General features: G+C 35.7%; 1 protein-coding gene across 1 annotated transcript; it reads right to left on the bottom strand.

Moving 5' to 3' along the window:
- Window positions 1–2,109: 2,109 nt before the first annotated feature.
- On the bottom strand, window positions 2,110–17,290 carry GCK72_011467 (uncharacterized protein; the record flags this gene model as incomplete). Its single annotated transcript, XM_053728472.1, has 10 exons — window positions 2,110–2,181; window positions 3,035–3,682; window positions 5,768–5,936; window positions 7,157–7,441; window positions 9,039–9,220; window positions 9,268–9,436; window positions 10,234–10,490; window positions 11,606–11,724; window positions 12,516–12,787; window positions 17,121–17,290. 10 exons carry the CDS (start codon window positions 17,288–17,290, stop codon window positions 2,110–2,112), a joined length of 2,343 nt encoding a protein of 780 aa, XP_053588049.1.
- Window positions 17,291–17,505: the final 215 nt, after the last annotated feature.

The raw sequence follows: 17,505 nt of genomic DNA, 5'->3' as shown, positions 1-17,505 counted from the left end.
AAAAGTTTCATTCGGATATTCAAGCTCCCCCCCCCCCTAAAAAAAACATTATTTGAAACAAAAAAGTCACCAAAATTCTTCCATAATTTCAGTTTTTGGAACGTTTATTTCGGATTCCGGGTTTTTTTTCTTTAAAAAGTTCAAAAACTCAATAAAAAAAGTAAAAATTACATGTTTCCATTAAAAAATTGAACATTTTCAAAATTCTTGTCTCTAAGCGTACGCTCTAATATCATCATTTACCCATTTGATATCTGTTTTTGTTAATTATATGTTAATTATAATGTTAATTACCCTTGTAATTGTTGTCTGTCTGATCTCCCATGGCTACATTACATAGTTGTACGGAATGCCATTTTCCGAAAAACCGGAATCCGGAATCCGGAACCGGAATCAAATTTTTAATTTTTCGGAACCCGGAATCCGGAACCGGAATGACGAAAAAACCCGGAATTCCGGAACTTCTCGGAATCCGGAACCGGAATGACGAAAAAACCCGGAATTCCGGAACTTCTCGGAATCCGGAACCGGAATGACGAAAAAACCCGGAATTCCGGAACTTCTCGGAATCCGGAACCGGAATGACGAAAAAACCCGGAATTCCGGAACTTCTCGGAATCCGGAATCCGGAATGATTCGATAAATTTGCAAGGCCAAGTAATTTTTTCGAGTGTTTTTAATGATATATAAAGTTTAAAACTACTTTTGAGGTTCAAAACCGAAAAAGAAGTAATGCAGTTGTCTTTAAAACTCAAAAAAAATTTTAAAATTTAAACTTCAGGATTCCGGAAAAAAATTAAAAAGACCGGAATCCGGAATCCGGAATCGGAATGAAAAATTTTATTTTCCGGAATCCGGAACCGGAACCGGAATGCCAAAAAAAACCCGGAATTCCGGAATCCGGAATTTCCGGAATCCGGATTCCGGACAACTATGCTACATTACCCCAATCTCAGTAATAATTGTCCCTTAGTTATAATGTTAATTATTTAATTACTCGTTATGAGTTACCTCGTTACACTTTTTAGTTTTTCATCCACCTAATAAAATATGAATGGAATGAATGAATTTTCAATTTTAAAAAAAATTTACTTTTCTGAAATTTTTTGGCTGAAATTGATATGTATATACATAGATAGAGTAAACTCTGGACTAAAATAGTTATTTCCAGCAATTTTAGTCTGTTTTGAAGCAAAATAATTTTTTTAAATTTTTGTCTGAAATTTTCATTTCCAGAAATTAGGTATAGTGCTGATTTTCAGATTTTTTGCAGTTTCCGGGTTAAATTCTGCCGTATCCGTCTAGTTCTAGCGCTTACAAACTGTTGGCAGCAAAAAATTCGAAAAAAAAAAATTTTGGCTGAAATTTTAATCTTCAGAAGTTAGGTATAGTGCCCATTTTCAGATTTTTTCGGGTCAAATTTTGCGATTTCCGTTTAGTTATTGCGCTTACAAACTGTTTGCAGCAAAAAATTCAACAAAAAATTTTGGCTGGAATTTTTTCAGAACTTAGGTATAGTGCCAATTTTCAGATTTTTATAAGTTTTTGAGAAGAAATGATCAAGTTACTGTAAAATTCCATACAATTAGCACAATTTCCCGAGAAAAATGGAAAAAATTTCTAATTTTTCCCAAAGTTAGGTATAGTCACTATACCTCAAAAAAAATTGGCTGAAATTTTTTTTCCAATTTTCAAAATCAAAATTTCAGTGTATTTCTGCGTCATATACACCTGAAAAAGTATTTTTAGTAAAAAAGACTTAAAATCCTTATAAAACCGTCCTAATTTATGTATACATGCATCTGAAATCACGAAACGAACAGAGATAATTAAGTTAATTGCATAATAATTATAATAAAATTAAAACACCTCGAAGCAAAGAGAAAAAGGCCACATTTTGAGTTAAAATATCAGGAAAAAAGGGGAAAATTTGAGGAATTTGTACCAGAATACGTAGGTGGGGGATATGAACAAACACGAATATTGAAAGGTATTTAAATTAGGGCAGGATTCTACAGTAATCCAGGAATATTCCATTATTCGGTAATAATGGAATATTTCAAGATTATACAGTAATCTCCCATTTAAAAACCAAAAAAAGTGAACTATTTATTCCAAAAGAGCGTCGTTTCCATAGGTGATTTGTTCGTCGAGAAGTTCCATCAGATTTTTGTGACATTTCTGAATAAAAAAATTAAAAAATTCATCTGAAACTACTCTAATCATACTCAGCTCATCGAAACGCTTCGAATGAGTATAATCATGACCAGATTCTGTTCAAATTGAGTCTCGCCACGAAAACTACAGTAATCCCTGGTTTAAAGGCGCATAGAACTCGAAAATGTTCAAATTACTCTGATTATAGTCATGATTATACTCATTCGAAGCGCCAGAATGAGCTGAGTATGATAAGAACAGTTTCAGATTGTTTTAAGATGTCTGGAATCAAGAAATAGAGAATTTAGGTGAAAAAACGTCATTTTTACCAGTTTTCCACTAAAATTTCAGCCAAAAAATCACCAAATTCGTCAGAAACTGCTCTAATCAGTTTCAGCTCATTGAGACGCTTTGAATGAGTATAATCACGACTATAATCTGAGTAATTTGAACATTTTCGAGTTCTATGCGCCTTTAAACCGAGGATTACTGTAGTTTTCGTGGCGAGACTCAATTGAAACCGAATCTGGTCATGGTTATACTCATTCGAAGCGTCTCAATGAGCTGAGACTGATTACAGCAATTTCAGACGGTTTTGATGATGTTTTGGCTGAAAATTAATCCTATTTCAGGCTCAAAATATCAATTTCTATGTCACAAAACTCAGTTTTGGTGCAATTTTCAGCTCAAAAACATGCCAAAACCACTAATTTTTACGGTAAAAAACGGATTTTCTAGCTCAAAAACTACATTTTTATCTGAAAATTCACAATTTCAAGTGTTTTCCCACTCGAAATAACTCACAATACCTAATTTCCGGCTCAAAAACCCAATTTCCGTCTCAAAAATTCCCGTTTTCCCCCATCCAAACCCTTACATTAACAGTTTCCAACAGAATTCTCACAGCTATCGTTCGTTTCTGACAACACTCTGCAATTCGTGCCTTCCTAACATTCTCATCAGAATCCGTTTGGTCGATGACGTCACTCCACGTCTCCACAAATTCCTTCGTCAAATCTTGTGCTTCAAACGCGACACGTAGTAAATTCGCCAGCTCATGCTCAATTCTCTCATTATTTCTCACAAAAACAACGACCGACACGTGGCGTGTGAACTTCAGATGCTCTCGGATGACGTCATCAACGTCGACACACTTCTCATCGATAGCCGCCAAAAATCTGGAGAGAAGTTGACGAAGTTGAATGGAGATATGAGAACGAAGACGTAGAAGCGACGAGTTGATGATACAGAAGACGTGAGACAACGTATTCAGAAGACACGTCGCATTTTCACGGAGGGAATAATTTCTCAACAAGAATCTCATTATTCCTGGCAGATTCTGAGTTGACGTCTCCTGACACGAGAAACGCGCCAATTCGATGGCCCATAACACGTGAAAGATTGATTCGTAGGCGGAGTCACACGCAGAGAATATCGGTTTCATTAGGTCCAGATGGGGTTCGTAGTGTGGAGATAATGGGGTGACGAATTGCATTTTTGACGAGACGTTGGGGGTGGAGCCGAGCTGAAAATATGCGAAAATTGAATGATATCGCGTCAACGGCGCGCCAGAGCGTCTATTTACAGAACTTTTGGAAATTTCAAAAAACGCGTCAAAGGAGCGCCAGATTTGGACTCAAAAAATTGATTTTTGGTCAGTTTTTACTGAAAATAACTCAAATTTTTGTAAGGAACGCGTAAAAAGCGCGCCAGATGGTTCAAATTCTCAAAAAATACTGCAATTTTGGACATTTTTCTCAACTTTTGAAAAATTCAAAAAACGCGTCAAAGGCGCGCCAGTTTGGACTCAATAATATGACTTTTGGTCAGTTTTTAATGAAAATAACTCAAATTTTGGTAAGGAACGCGTCAAAGGCGCGCCAGATCGTCAAATATATGAATTTGGACTCAAAAATTCGCAATTTTACAGTAAAAATGGGAAAATTTGGAAAAAACGCGTCAAAGGAGCGCCAGATTTGGACTCAAAACATTTATTTTTGGCAAAAATTGAACAATATCGCGTCAACGGCGCGCCAGATGGTTCAAATTCTTTAAAAAATCAAGCAATTTTGGACATTTTTCAGAACTTTTGGAAAATTCAAAAAACGCGTCAAAGGAGCGCCAGATCTGGACTCACAAATATGATTTTTGGTCAGTTTTTACTGAAAAAACTCAATTTTTTGAAGAACGCGTCAAAAGCGCGCCAGATAGTCACAATAGCTGAAAATATTGGCTCGAAAAGTGAGTTTTTCTCTGGATATTTTCACTTTTGAAAATTGAATTTTCGGTCTGAAAACGAGTAATCCGAGTCTGTTTCAGTTCAAAAATTTAATTTTCAGCCTATTTTGAGTGACTTATATTGGAAAAAAGCTGAAAAATCGTTGATTTTTAATGGAAAAACGCAATTTTTGAGGTAAAATTCTATTTTTTCCGATTCAATAAACCGAAACTGCGCTTTTTATGCTGAAAATAACTCAAAAATTCGCAATTTTGCAGTAAAAATGAGTTTGAAACCCAATTTTTTGGATTTTTTAACTGAAAAATTGTGTTTTCCATTGAAAATCACCGATTTTTACAGTTTTTTGATGGAAAATCACTCAAAATAGACTGAAAATTAGTCAAATAAAACTTGGTGGCCTAGGATCCGACAATTCGGTCATCAAACATACATATTCAGAATCAGCCCGTCAAGACGATTCGAATGAGTATAATCATGACTAGATTTGGAGCACTTTGGGTCTCGACGCGAAAACTACAGTAATCCTGGATCCTGATTACTGTAGTTTTCGTGGTGAGACTCAATTCAAACCGATTCTAGTCATGATTATACTCATTCGAAGCGTCTGGAGGAGCTGAATTTGATTAGATCAGTTTCAGACCAGAGTTGGGAAATTCCGGGCCGGGCCGGCTGAAAAATTTTCCTCGGCCCGGTCGGCCCGGCTCCTGTAGAAATTTGAAATTTTTTGAAAACTGTTTGATTTTTTTTGCAAAAAAGTGGATTTTTCGACTGTGTTTTAGAATATCGGTAAAAACATTAGCGTACGAGAAATTTTGAGAATTTTGACTTTTTTTAAATGAAAATTTTGCCGAAATTTGTGAAAAAATGGTGCACATTTTTTGAATCCGGGCCGGGCCGGAAGAATTTTTTGTCAGCCCAGCCCGGCCCGGAATTTCGCAACCCTGTTTCAGACGATTTTAAATTCCTGGAATCAAGTGATAGTGATTTTTTGTGAAAAATCGTCATTTTCGCCAGTTTCCCATCAAAATTTCCGCTAAAACATTATCAAAACCGTCTGAAACCGCTCTGATCGAGTTCAGCTCGTCAAGACGCTTCGAATGAGTATAATCATGAACTGGTTCGAAGCAAATTGAGTCTCACCACGAAAACTACAGTAATCCGGTGTGGTGGGTACTGTAGTTTTCGTGTCGAGACCCAATTTGCTCTAAACCCAGTCATGATTATACTCATTCGAAGCGTCTTGACTCCCTGATTCTGAATATGTATGTTTGATGACCGAATTGTCGGATTCTAGGCCACGAAAAGTGATTTTCACAGTTTTAGACGGTTTTAGAGCTGAAAAAACCCGGGATTTCCAGTCAATCGACTAACCGAAGTCATCGCATCCAATTTGAACTTCAATTTCTGTTTCTTCCTATCTTCTGAATCTGAATGACTACTATTCGTCGATGTACACGCTTCGAGAGCAGCGGCGAGAGCACTCGACACTTGTTGACGAGTCAATGATGCACTTCCGGGGCGGAGTCCCAGCGAGGCCTCTCTGAAAATGGATCATTTTAGTCGATTTTAAGTCTTTTTCCAGATTTTCAGCGAAAAATCTGCCAAAATCATTGTTTTTGGGTTGTTTTCTTGATTTTTGAAGTTTTTTGACGGGTTTTGAGTGATTTCCAGTGAATTTTCAGTCAAAAGCTACGATTTTCTGTGATTTTTCACCAATATTGAGCCGTTTTCAGTTATTTTTCCACAGGAATCCAAGAAATTTTCGTCATTTTCAGGTAATTTCAGATAATATCAAAAATGTTGTTTTTCTGGTCGAAAACTGTCGAAAAGCGTCTATTTTTGATGGATTTTCAGCAAAATTTCAGCAAGTTTCTTGTTTTCAGCACAAAAACAATCTTTTTGGGTCATTTTCTTCATTTTTCCAGTAAATTTTCAGCCAAATTTATTTCTAATGGATTTTCAGCAAAATCTCAGCGATTTTGCCTCATTTTGACAAATTTTAGTTCATTTTTCATGGGTTTTCCATACATTTTCTATCAATTTGAGTCAATTGAAGTTTTTGGTCTGAAAGAGGTATAGAACGATCTGAAACTGAGAAAATTGGTAAAAATTCATCCATTTCTGATGAATTTTCAGCAATTTTCAGGAATTTTGGCTCATTTTATAGAATTTTAATGCAAAAATAGCAATTTTCCTCAATTTTAACCAATTTTTAGCCATTTTTATCGATTTTCAGCCTATTTTATAGATTTTCTATCAATTTGAGTCAATTTTCAGTCAATTTTCAGTCAATTTTCAGTCAAACAACTCACTTGATAACACTATACAAAGTGGCCGTAAATCTTGTATCATTTTCAGTGATTTTAGTCGATTTCAGACAATTTCAAGTAACTTTTCACGTTTTCAGACCAAAATTTGTTCGTTTTCAGCGAAAAAAATCTCCCAAAAATTATGTTTTTGGGTCATTTTATTTATTTTTGGAGTAATTTAACGGATTTTCAGTGAATTTCAGTAAATTTTCATAGATTTTCAGCCAAATCCAATCAATTTCAGCCAAATTTATTTCTTATGGATTTTCAGCAAATTTCAGCAATTTCGGCTCATTTTCAGATGATTTTTATTTTAAAAAAAGATAATTTTCGTCGACTTTCTGTCGATTTCAGCCTATTTTATAGATTTTCTATCAATTTGAGTCAATTTTCAGCCGGTTTTCAGCCGTTTTTGACCAATTTTCAGTCAATTTTCAGTCAAACAACTCACTTGATAACACTATACAATGTGGCTGTAAATCGTGGATCCGACAGAAAAAAGAATGAAGTCGCTTTGAGAATGTGTTCTTTGAGTCGTCCCGTCGTCAATACCATTCTCATCACAATTCCACAAACGACGTCTCTCAGAATCATCAGACACGCCGTCAATTCCTTTTGAAATATCAATTTGGGACACAGAGCTCCACGGACTACTGTAGTCGTTCGATCGATTGATTCGAGATCTTCATCCGATGCACCGTGCACGTGTGGCAGCGATTTTTCCGATTTCGAGAAGCTGAAAATTGAGATTTTCACTTAAAAATCAATTTTTGAGCTGAAAAATCGCGTTTTTCACTGGAAAATGGCATTTTCAACTGACAAAAAAAAAATCAATTCACCCAAATCCAATCAATTTCAGCCAAAAATAGGCATTGTCTGAAAATGACTGGGTTTTCGTCGAAAAATGTGGATTTTCGGTGATTTTTTAGCCTATTTCCAGCTATTTCGTTCAATTTTCAGCCATTTTATGTCAAAAAATGTAAATTTTCATCAATTTCAGTCGATTTTCAGCCTATTTTCAGCATTTTGACTGATTTAAAAACCATTTTCTGAGGTAATTTTCAGAAGCAACGATTTTCCGATTTCGAGAAGCTGAAAATTGAGAGAATTGAATTAAAAAATGGATTTTAGAGCTGAAAAACCAAGTTTTTATGCTGAAAAATGGTGGTTTTTAACTGAAAAATTGAAAAAAAAAAAACTGAATTTTTGAATGAAAAATCGGATTTTCAGTGACTTTTTTCAATTATTTTTCAACTATTTCCGACAATTTTCAGTTAGCCTTTCAAATTCAATTTCAGCCCATTTTTTCATTGAATTTAACGTATTTTTCACCCAAATCCAATCAATTTCAGCCAATATCAAATGTTGTCTGAAAATGACTGGGTTTTGGTCTTTTTCGCTGAAAAATTGATTAAAATTCTATAAAATGAGGCAAAATTGCTGAAATTTTGCTGAAAATTCATCAGAAATTGATGAATTTTTACCAATTTTCTCAGTTTCAGATCGTTCTATACCTCTTTCAGACCAAAAACTTCAAATGACTCAAATTGATAGAAAATCGATGGAAAACCCATGAAAAATGAACTAAAATTTGTCAAAAATGAGGCAAAATCGCTGAAATTTTGCTGAAAATCCATTAGAAATAAATTTGGCTGAAAATTTACTGGAAAAATGAAGAAAATGACCCAAAAAGATTGTTTTTTTTGCTGAAAACAAGAAACTTGCTGAACTTTTGCTGAAAATCCATAAAAAATAGGCGCTTTTCGACAGTTTTCGACCAAAAAAAACAGCATTTTTGATATTATTTGAAATTACCTGAAAATGACGAAAATTTCTTGGATTCCTGTGGAAAAATAGTTGAAAACGGCTTAATATTGGTGAAAAACCACAGAAAATCAGAGCTTTTGACTGAAAATTCACTGGAAATCACTCAAAACCCGTCAAAAAACTTCAAAAATCAAGAAAACAACCGAAAAATGAAAAATTGTCAAAAGAGTTGAATTTTCGATAGGAAATCGATTTCAGAGCTGAAAAATCGAGTTTCCAATAATTTTTCACCTGTTTTTCAACTATTTTCAGCCAATTTTCGTCAATTTTAGCCCATTTTTATAGTTTTTAAACGCAATTTTCACCCAAAATCCAATCAATTTCAGCCAATATTAAATGTTGTCTAAAAATGACTGGGTTTTGGTCGGAAAATGTGAATTTTCATGAATTTTTCAGCTATTTTTGTCAATTTTCAGCCATTTTTCATCAAGAATCCCAAAAATTCCGTTTTTGGGCAAAATTTCAGCCGAAATTCAGTTTTTGGGCTCTCAAATTCAAGTTTTCACTGGAAAATCGATTTTAGAGCTGAAAAATCGGAATTTTTCGGTTCGAAGTCGAGGATTTGTGCCCAAAAACGCGTCAAAGGTGCGCCAGAACTCACAATTCTTGCATCCTCGTCGGACATGAAAATTGGAATCTTTCGGAGAACCAATTCATCTCGATTTTGTGCATCTTTTCCAATAATCCACTGAAATATTCATTTCTACAGTAATCCTTCATATATCTACCGTATACCTTATCCACAGGAACCTCTCCAGTTGTCATCCATTCCATCATTTGACTACAGTATACTCCCATACAGTAATCCATGATTTTATTCAATACAACACGTCGATCTTCTTCAAAACTGTAAGCCGAATTGAGGATATACAGATTCTCGAGGAGATCCAGTTGGGGAAGATGTCTGAAAATCAAGAAAATGAGATTTCGGGGGGGAAAAACATCATTTTTATTAAATTTTCAGCCAAAATCCAGTAAAAAACTACTTGAATTTCCATTTTTTCAGTCAAAACTCGATTTTTACCGTCATATTTAGACTTTTTTTGATTTTCCATAAAAATTTCCGTTAAAATATCACCAAATCCGTCTGAAACTGCTCTAATCAGTTTCAGCTCATCGAGACGCTTCGAATGAGTATAATCACGACTATAATCGGTGCAATTTGAACTTTTTCGAGTCCTATGCGCCTTTAAATCGAGGATTACTGTAGTTTTCGTGGTGGGACTCAATTGAAACCGATTTTAGGCATGATTATACTCATTCAAAGCGTCTCGGTGAGCTGAAACTGATTAGAGCAGTTTCAGACGATAATAATTGTCTGAAATCAAGAAATAGTGATTTTAGGTTAAAAAACCGTAATTTTTACCAGTTTTCCGAAAACAATTTCAGCCAAAAAACTACCAAAATCCATCTGAAACTGCTCTAATCAGTTTCAGCTCATCCAGACGCTTTGAATAAGTATAATCATGACTAGAATCTGAGAAATTTGAATTTATCGAGTCTTATGCGCCTTTAAACCGAGGATTACTGTAGTTTTCGTGGCGGGACTCAATTTGAACCGAATCTGGTTATGATTATACTCATTCGAAGCGTCTCGGTGAGCTGAGTATGATTAAAGCAGTTTCAGATGGATTTGGTTATTTTTTGGCGGAAATTTTGATGAAAAACTCAAATTTTTCCGCTGAAAACGCTGCAAAATACCTAATTTTATGTGCCATCGCCACAATATTCAGTCGGATACTCCATTTATCGATAAGCGGAAGACAATGATGGAATCGTAATCCCTTCATTCGTCTCAATTCATCGATATCTCCGATATAATCTCCAATTATTGATCGAATTGCAGCCAAAAGTGCAGTTGTTACATGCATTCCATCTGGATATGGATTCTCTTTATGCGATAGAAGAAGATATATGTTAGCGACAGAGAGAACACGTTGACATACAGCGAGATGCGTCTGAAAATTGTCATCATTTTTGACTAAAAAAAGCTGAAAATTCGAGATTTTCTGGAATTTTCATCCAAAAAAACCTTTTTTCAGCTCAAAATGAAATTTTTTGTTCTGAAATTAAAAAAATTTGAGAGAAAAGAAGAATTCGAAAGAGAAAAATGGGTTTTCATGATCTAAAAAGACTGAAAATTCCGTTTTTTTTTTTTGAGAAAAAGAAGCTGAAAATTCGAGATTTTCTGAAATTTTCAGTCGAAAAACCCTATTTTCAGCCAAAAATGAGGTTTTTTGCTCTAAAATAAAAAATACGAGAGAAAAACGAGATTTTAAAAGAGAAAAATGGGTTTTCAGAATCAAAATTTTGATTTTTGAGTAAAAAACCCTAAAAATTCGAGATTTTCAACCAAAAAAACCCAATTTTTCAGCTTGAAATAATGGGTTTTTTGTCTGAAATTCAAATTTTTAGAAAGTTATTTTCATCAATTTTCAGCAAAAACTTCACTTTTTTGAGCAAAAAAAACCCAAAAATTCGAGATTTTCAGTCATTTTCATCCAAAAAAAACCTTTTTTCAGCTCGAAATGAAGTTTTTTGTTCTGAAAACTCCATTTTTACATCAAAGAACGAGTTTTCAGCTCACATTTCGAGCCAAAATTACGATTTCCGCTAAAAAACGCGATTTTCAATCTAAAAACCACATTTTTGAGGTAAAACGTCATGGAAATGGACAGTTTGAACAAAAAGAACTCTGAAAATGCGAGATTTTCAGTCATTTTAAGCCAAAAAACCCCGTTTTCAGCTCGAAATGCGATTATTTTACTTCTGGAATCGAAATTCAGAAGGAAAAAGTGTTTTCCAACAAAAAAAGTGTCACTTTTCGACCCAAAAATACGATTTTTTCCAGATGTGTCTAGAAATGCACAATTTTGAGCTGAAAATTCAGTTTTTGAGCGAAAAAACTCTGAAAATGCGAGATTTTCAGTCATTTCCAGCCAAAAAACCAGTTTTTCAGTAAGAAAAAGTGATTTTCATCAATTTTCAACTGAAAATATCCATTTTTGACTCAAAAAATACGATTTTTCCGCATTTTTCCATCAAATTTCAGCTCTGAAATCCCCAAAATTACCGTTGAAATGGAGGCAGTCGATGTGATTGTCATTTTTCGATGAATCGGAGTAAAGAGACGAGATTCAATTCCAATTAGAGCAGAGAGAAGACATTCGCATACCGTCGACTCAGTTTCGGCTGCAAAATTGAATATTTTCAGCAAAAAAGGGGCGGAGCTTGGCTAAAAACCTAAAAAATGCGTCAAATAATTCAAAAATCAAAGAAAACACAGTGTTTTTGCTAAAAAGGAAGTAAAACGGCATTAATTCGACTGACAGAAATGAAAATCGACATTTTTTGTTCAAAATTGCTGAAAATTCATCAGAAATCGACGTTTTTCGTCGGTTTTCGACCTAAAAAGGACATTTTCAGATCGAAATCATCAAATTTCTCGGATTCTAGTTGAAGAATGACCGAAAATTGTCTAGAACTGCTGAAAAATAGGTGAAAATGACTGAAAATCCACATTTTTCGATAATTTCAGTGAAATTTTCGCTTTTTTTTCAGTTTCAGATCGTTCTATACCTCTTTCAGACCAATGACGGGTTTTTGGTCATAAGATTTGGATTTATAGTGATTTTTCAGCTATTTTTCAACTATTTCCGTCAATTTTCAGCATTTTTACTCCTTTTTCGGCCGATTTTCAGATAATATCAATATTTAGCTGAAATTAATTGGATTTGGCTGAAAATGGTGGAAAATTGGGCAAAAAAAACTGAAAATTGACTCTCAATGTCATTTTTGTTTCAAAATTGCTGGAATTTGCTGAAATTTTACCAATTTTCAGCCAATTTTCAGCCAAGTTTAATGTAAATTACGGGGTTTTTTGTCAAAAATAAAGGTTAACAGTGGTTTTTCAGCTGTTTTTAGCCCCCTTTTTACTCCTTTTTTGACCGATTTTCAGCCAATTTTCAGCACTAAAAACTCACTAATAGCATTTCCGAGTCTCGAATGGAGAGGCGTATTCGATTTTGAGTTGATATGTGCTCTGACAGAAGACGTCATCTGAGGAATCTGATGACTTCCAGAAGACGGTGTCGTTTGTCTCATCTGAATCTGTCCATTCGATGAATTCGTTCGTTGATATTGATGGGCGGAGCCTCCTCCTGGAGATTCTTCTCGAAGACGTGACGATGGAAGCATTCCACGCAGATGATGCGTTGGAGTCGTGCTCGTGGTACTGTACCCATTGTTCGGAGCGCTGAAAATCGAGAAATTAGAGAGAAATTCCACAAAAATCGACTGAAAATCGATTCAAAAAGTCAAAAATAGCTTAAAATTGACGAATTTTTAGATTTTTCATTGTTAGGTGTCCAGTAACGCGTTTTCAGCGGAAAAATTTGAGTTCTTCATCAAAATTTCAGCCAAAAATCACCAAAACTGCCCGAAACTACTATAATAAGTTTCAGCTCATCGAAACGCTTCGAATGAGTATAATCATGACTAGAATCTGATCAATTTGAACTTTTTCGAGTCCTATGCGCCTTTAAACCGACGGTTACTGTAGTTTTCGTGGTGAGACTCAATTGAAACCGATTCTAGTCGTGATTATACTCATTCGAAGCGTTTCGATGAGCTGAAACTGATTAGAGCAGTTTCAGGCAGTTTTGGTGATGTATTGGATGAAATTTTTATGGAAAAGTGGTAAAATTGACGTTTTTCACCTAAAATCACTATTTCTCGATTCCAGAAATCTTAAAACAGTCTGAAACTGCTCTAATCAGTTTCAGCTCATCGAAACGCTTTGAATGAGTATAATCATGACTAGAATCTGATCAATTTGAACTTTTTCGAGTCCTATGCGCCTTTAAACCGACGGTTACTGTAGTTTTCGTGGCGGGACTCAATTTGAACCGAATCTAGTCGTGATTATACTCATTCGAAGCGTCTCGATGAGCTGAAACTGATTAGAGCAGTTTCAGGCAGTTTTGGTGATGTATTGGATGAAATTTTTATGGAAAAGTGGTAAAATTGACGTTTTTCACCTAAAATCACTATTTCTCGATTCCAGAAATCTTAAAACAGTCTGAAACTGCTCTAATCAGTTTCAGCTCATCGAAACGCTTTGAATGAGTATAATCATGACTAGAATCTGATCAATTTGAACTTTTTCGAGTCCTATGCGCCTTTAAACCGACGGTTACTGTAGTTTTCGTGGCGGGACTCAATTTGAACCGAATCTAGTCGTGATTATATTCATTCGAAGCATCTCGGTGAGCTGAAACTGATTAGAGCAGTTTCAGGCAGTTTTGGTGATGTATTGGATGAAATTTTTATGGAAAAGTGGTAAAATTGACGTTTTTCACCTAAAATCACTATTTCTCGATTCCAGAAATCTTAAAACAGTCTGAAACTGCTCTAATCAGTTTCAGCTCATCGAAACGCTTCGAATGAGTATAATCATGACTAGAATCTGATCAATTTGAACTTTTTCGAGTCCTATGCGCCTTTAAACCGACGGTTACTGTAGTTTTCGTGGCGGGACTCAATTTGAACCGAATCTAGTCGTGATTATACTCATTCGAAGCGTCTCGATGAGCTGAAACTGATTAGAGCAGTTTCAGGCAGTTTTGGTGATGTATTGGATGAAATTTTTATGGAAAAGTGGTAAAATTGACGTTTTTCACCTAAAATCACTATTTCTCGATTCCAGAAATCTTAAAACAGTCTGAAACTGCTCTAATCAGTTTCAGCTCATCGAAACGCTTTGAATGAGTATAATCATGACTAGAATCTGATCAATTTGAACTTTTTCGAGTCCTATGCGCCTTTAAACCGACGGTTACTGTAGTTTTCGTGGCGGGACTCAATTTGAACCGAATCTAGTCGTGATTATACTCATTCGAAGCGTCTCGATGAGCTGAAACTGATTAGAGCAGTTTCAGGCAGTTTTGGTGATGTATTGGATGAAATTTTTATGGAAAAGTGGTAAAATTGACGTTTTTCACCTAAAATCACTATTTCTCGATTCCAGAAATCTTAAAACAGTCTGAAACTGCTCTAATCAGTTTCAGCTCATCGAAACGCTTTGAATGAGTATAATCATGACTAGAATCTGATCAATTTGAACTTTTTCGAGTCCTATGCGCCTTTAAACCGACGGTTACTGTAGTTTTCGTGGCGGGACTCAATTTGAACCGAATCTAGTCGTGATTATACTCATTCGAAGCGTCTCGATGAGCTGAAACTGATTAGAGCAGTTTCAGGCAGTTTTGGTGATGTATTGGATGAAATTTTTATGGAAAAGTGGTAAAATTGACGTTTTTCACCTAAAATCACTATTTCTCGATTCCAGAAATCTTAAAACAGTCTGAAACTGCTCTAATCAGTTTCAGCTCATCGAAACGCTTTGAATGAGTATAATCATGACTAGAATCTGATCAATTTGAACTTTTTCGAGTCCTATGCGCCTTTAAACCGACGGTTACTGTAGTTTTCGTGGTGAGACTCAATTGAAACCGATTCTAGTCGTGATTATACTCATTCGAAGCGTTTCGACGAGCTGAAACTGATTAGAGCAGTTTCAGACTGTTTTGAAATGCCTGGAATCAGGAAATAGAGATTTTAGGTGAAAAAAACGTTATTTTTACCAGTTTTCCTTTAAAATTTCCATCAAAACATCACCAAAACCGTCTAAAACTGCTCTAATCAGTTTCAGCTCATCGAGACGCTTTGAATGAGTATAATCATGACAAGAATCTGAGCAATTTGAACTTTTTCGAGTCCAATGCGCCTTTAAATCGAGGATTACTGTAGTTTTCGTGGCGGGACTCAATATGCATAGAATCTAGTCGTAATTCGGATCCGTCAACTATCGATCCAAAAAATAAAAAAGAGATTAAAGCATTTCACAGCACACACTTTATTAGTAATTAGTGTCACTAATTAGTCATCACTCAACCTACTCAATGACATCTTCATCGTATAATTCATCAGGTGACTGTCTAAAATTCAGTTTTTATCTAATTTTATCCTTAAAGCAGGACAGAAGTCTCATATTTTGTTTTATTTCAGATTCCATTACTTCAGAAGGGGAGGTTCCATTGAAAACCCTCAAAAACTCACTGAAAACCGAATTTTCAGCCCCAGAAAAGCGTCGAAGGCGCGCCGGCGACTTCCAAAAGATTTTTAGCCAATTTTTGAAAAAACGCGTCGAAGGCGCGCCAGAAACGAGATTTTCGACGTTTTTCGATGTGATTTAGACGAAATTGAAAGAAGCGTCAACGGCGCCCCAGTCTTACGACTTATAGACATTTCGCTCAGTTTTTAGGCGTCTTTTGGGCGATTCTAATTCAAATTTTATGCAAAAAAAGCGTCGAAGGCGCGCCAGTCCACCGCTATCAAGTAACTCTGAAAAACTTTCATCATTGACGCGCTTAAAATCTCTACAATTCCCATTCTCTTGACCCAATAGAAGATTCTGGTGGAAGAGTTTTTCCGCGCGCGCGGGCGGCCGTGTAGTCCACTCGGACAAGATTTCTGTTTTTCGTCTTCTCACTGTTACCAATACATTTCCATAGTTTCTTCTATCATTTCGCGGGAATTTGTTGGTAACAGTGAGAAGACGAAAAACAGAAATCTTGTCCGAGTGGACTACACGGCCGCCCGCGCGCGCGGAAAAACTCTTCCACCAGAATCTTCTATTGGGTCAAGAGAATGGGAATTGTAGAGATTTTAAGCGCGTCAATGATGAAAGTTTTTCAGAGTTACTTGATAGCGGTGGTCTGGCGCGTCTTCGACGCTTTTTTTGCATAAAATTTGGATTCGAATCGTCCAAAAGACGCCTAAAAACTGATCGACATGTCTAAAAGTCGCTTGGCTGGGGTGACGTTGACGCTTTCTTTCCAATTTCGCTTAAATCACATCGAAAATCACGTTTCTGGCGCGCCTTTGACGCGTTTTTTTCAAAAATTGGCTAAAAAGATTTTGAAAGTCGCTGGCGCGCCTTCGACGCTTTTCTGGGGCTGAAAATTCGGTTTTCAGCGAGTTTTTTACGGTTTTCAATGTAATTTTCCACATTTTTCAGCCTATTTTCAGTTGTTTTATCCATTTTTACCCAAATTTTCAATCTGAAAACACTAAAAATTGACTGACGAGAATAGATGATTACTGGCAGTAACAAAGATCTCAAAAACCCTAAAAATCTGGAAAAACTCGTGTCTGGCGCGCCTCTGACGCGTTTTTTGTTCAAAAATTTGCTAAAAATATTTCAAAATCCATAAAAACGTGATTTCGGGTCTGGCGCGCCTTCGACGCTTTTTTTGCATAAAATTTGGATTCGAATCGTCCAAAAGACGCCTAAAAACTGAGCGAAATGTCTATAAGTCGTAAGACTGGGGCGCCGTTGACGCTTCTTTCAATTTCGTCTAAATCACATCGAAAAACGTCGAAAATCTCGTTTCTGGCGCGCCTTCGACGCTTTTCTGGGGCTGAAAATTCGGTTTTTAATGGAATTTTCCACATTTTCAGCATATTTTTTAGGTGTTTTATCCATTTTTATCCCAATTTTCTCTCTGAAAACACTAGAAACTCACGAGAATAGATGATTACTGGCAGTGAGTGGTGAGACTCTTGTCGTCGGAATACTTCCATTTCCACTCATTCGATAGGGACTCCGTGGTCTCTGAGATCCCGTCAATTGTCGTTCCATTCGATGGTCATAAGAAGTGAATGATGAATTCGCACGAGAACGAGATGACGTCATACTTTCATTCAGATTCTGACTACTTGGAGTATGATGATGATCGCCGGCTGAAAATATCATCATGTTATATACAAACTTAGTCGAAAAAACTCAAATTCTGAGCAATTTTTCTTGATTTTCAGCTGATTTTCAGCCATTTTTGAGCCATTTTGACTCATTGTTTAAAAAAAATCAATTTTTGGATGATTTGAAAGTGCAAAAAACTAGTTTTCTTT

The sequence above is a fragment of the Caenorhabditis remanei genome, chromosome III, assembly GCF_010183535.1.
Source record: "Caenorhabditis remanei strain PX506 chromosome III, whole genome shotgun sequence".
In the NCBI taxonomy this organism is placed as follows: domain Eukaryota; kingdom Metazoa; phylum Nematoda; class Chromadorea; order Rhabditida; family Rhabditidae; genus Caenorhabditis; species Caenorhabditis remanei.
Note: the sequence above shows the minus strand (reverse complement) of the source record. Positions and strands in the feature narration are given on the sequence as shown.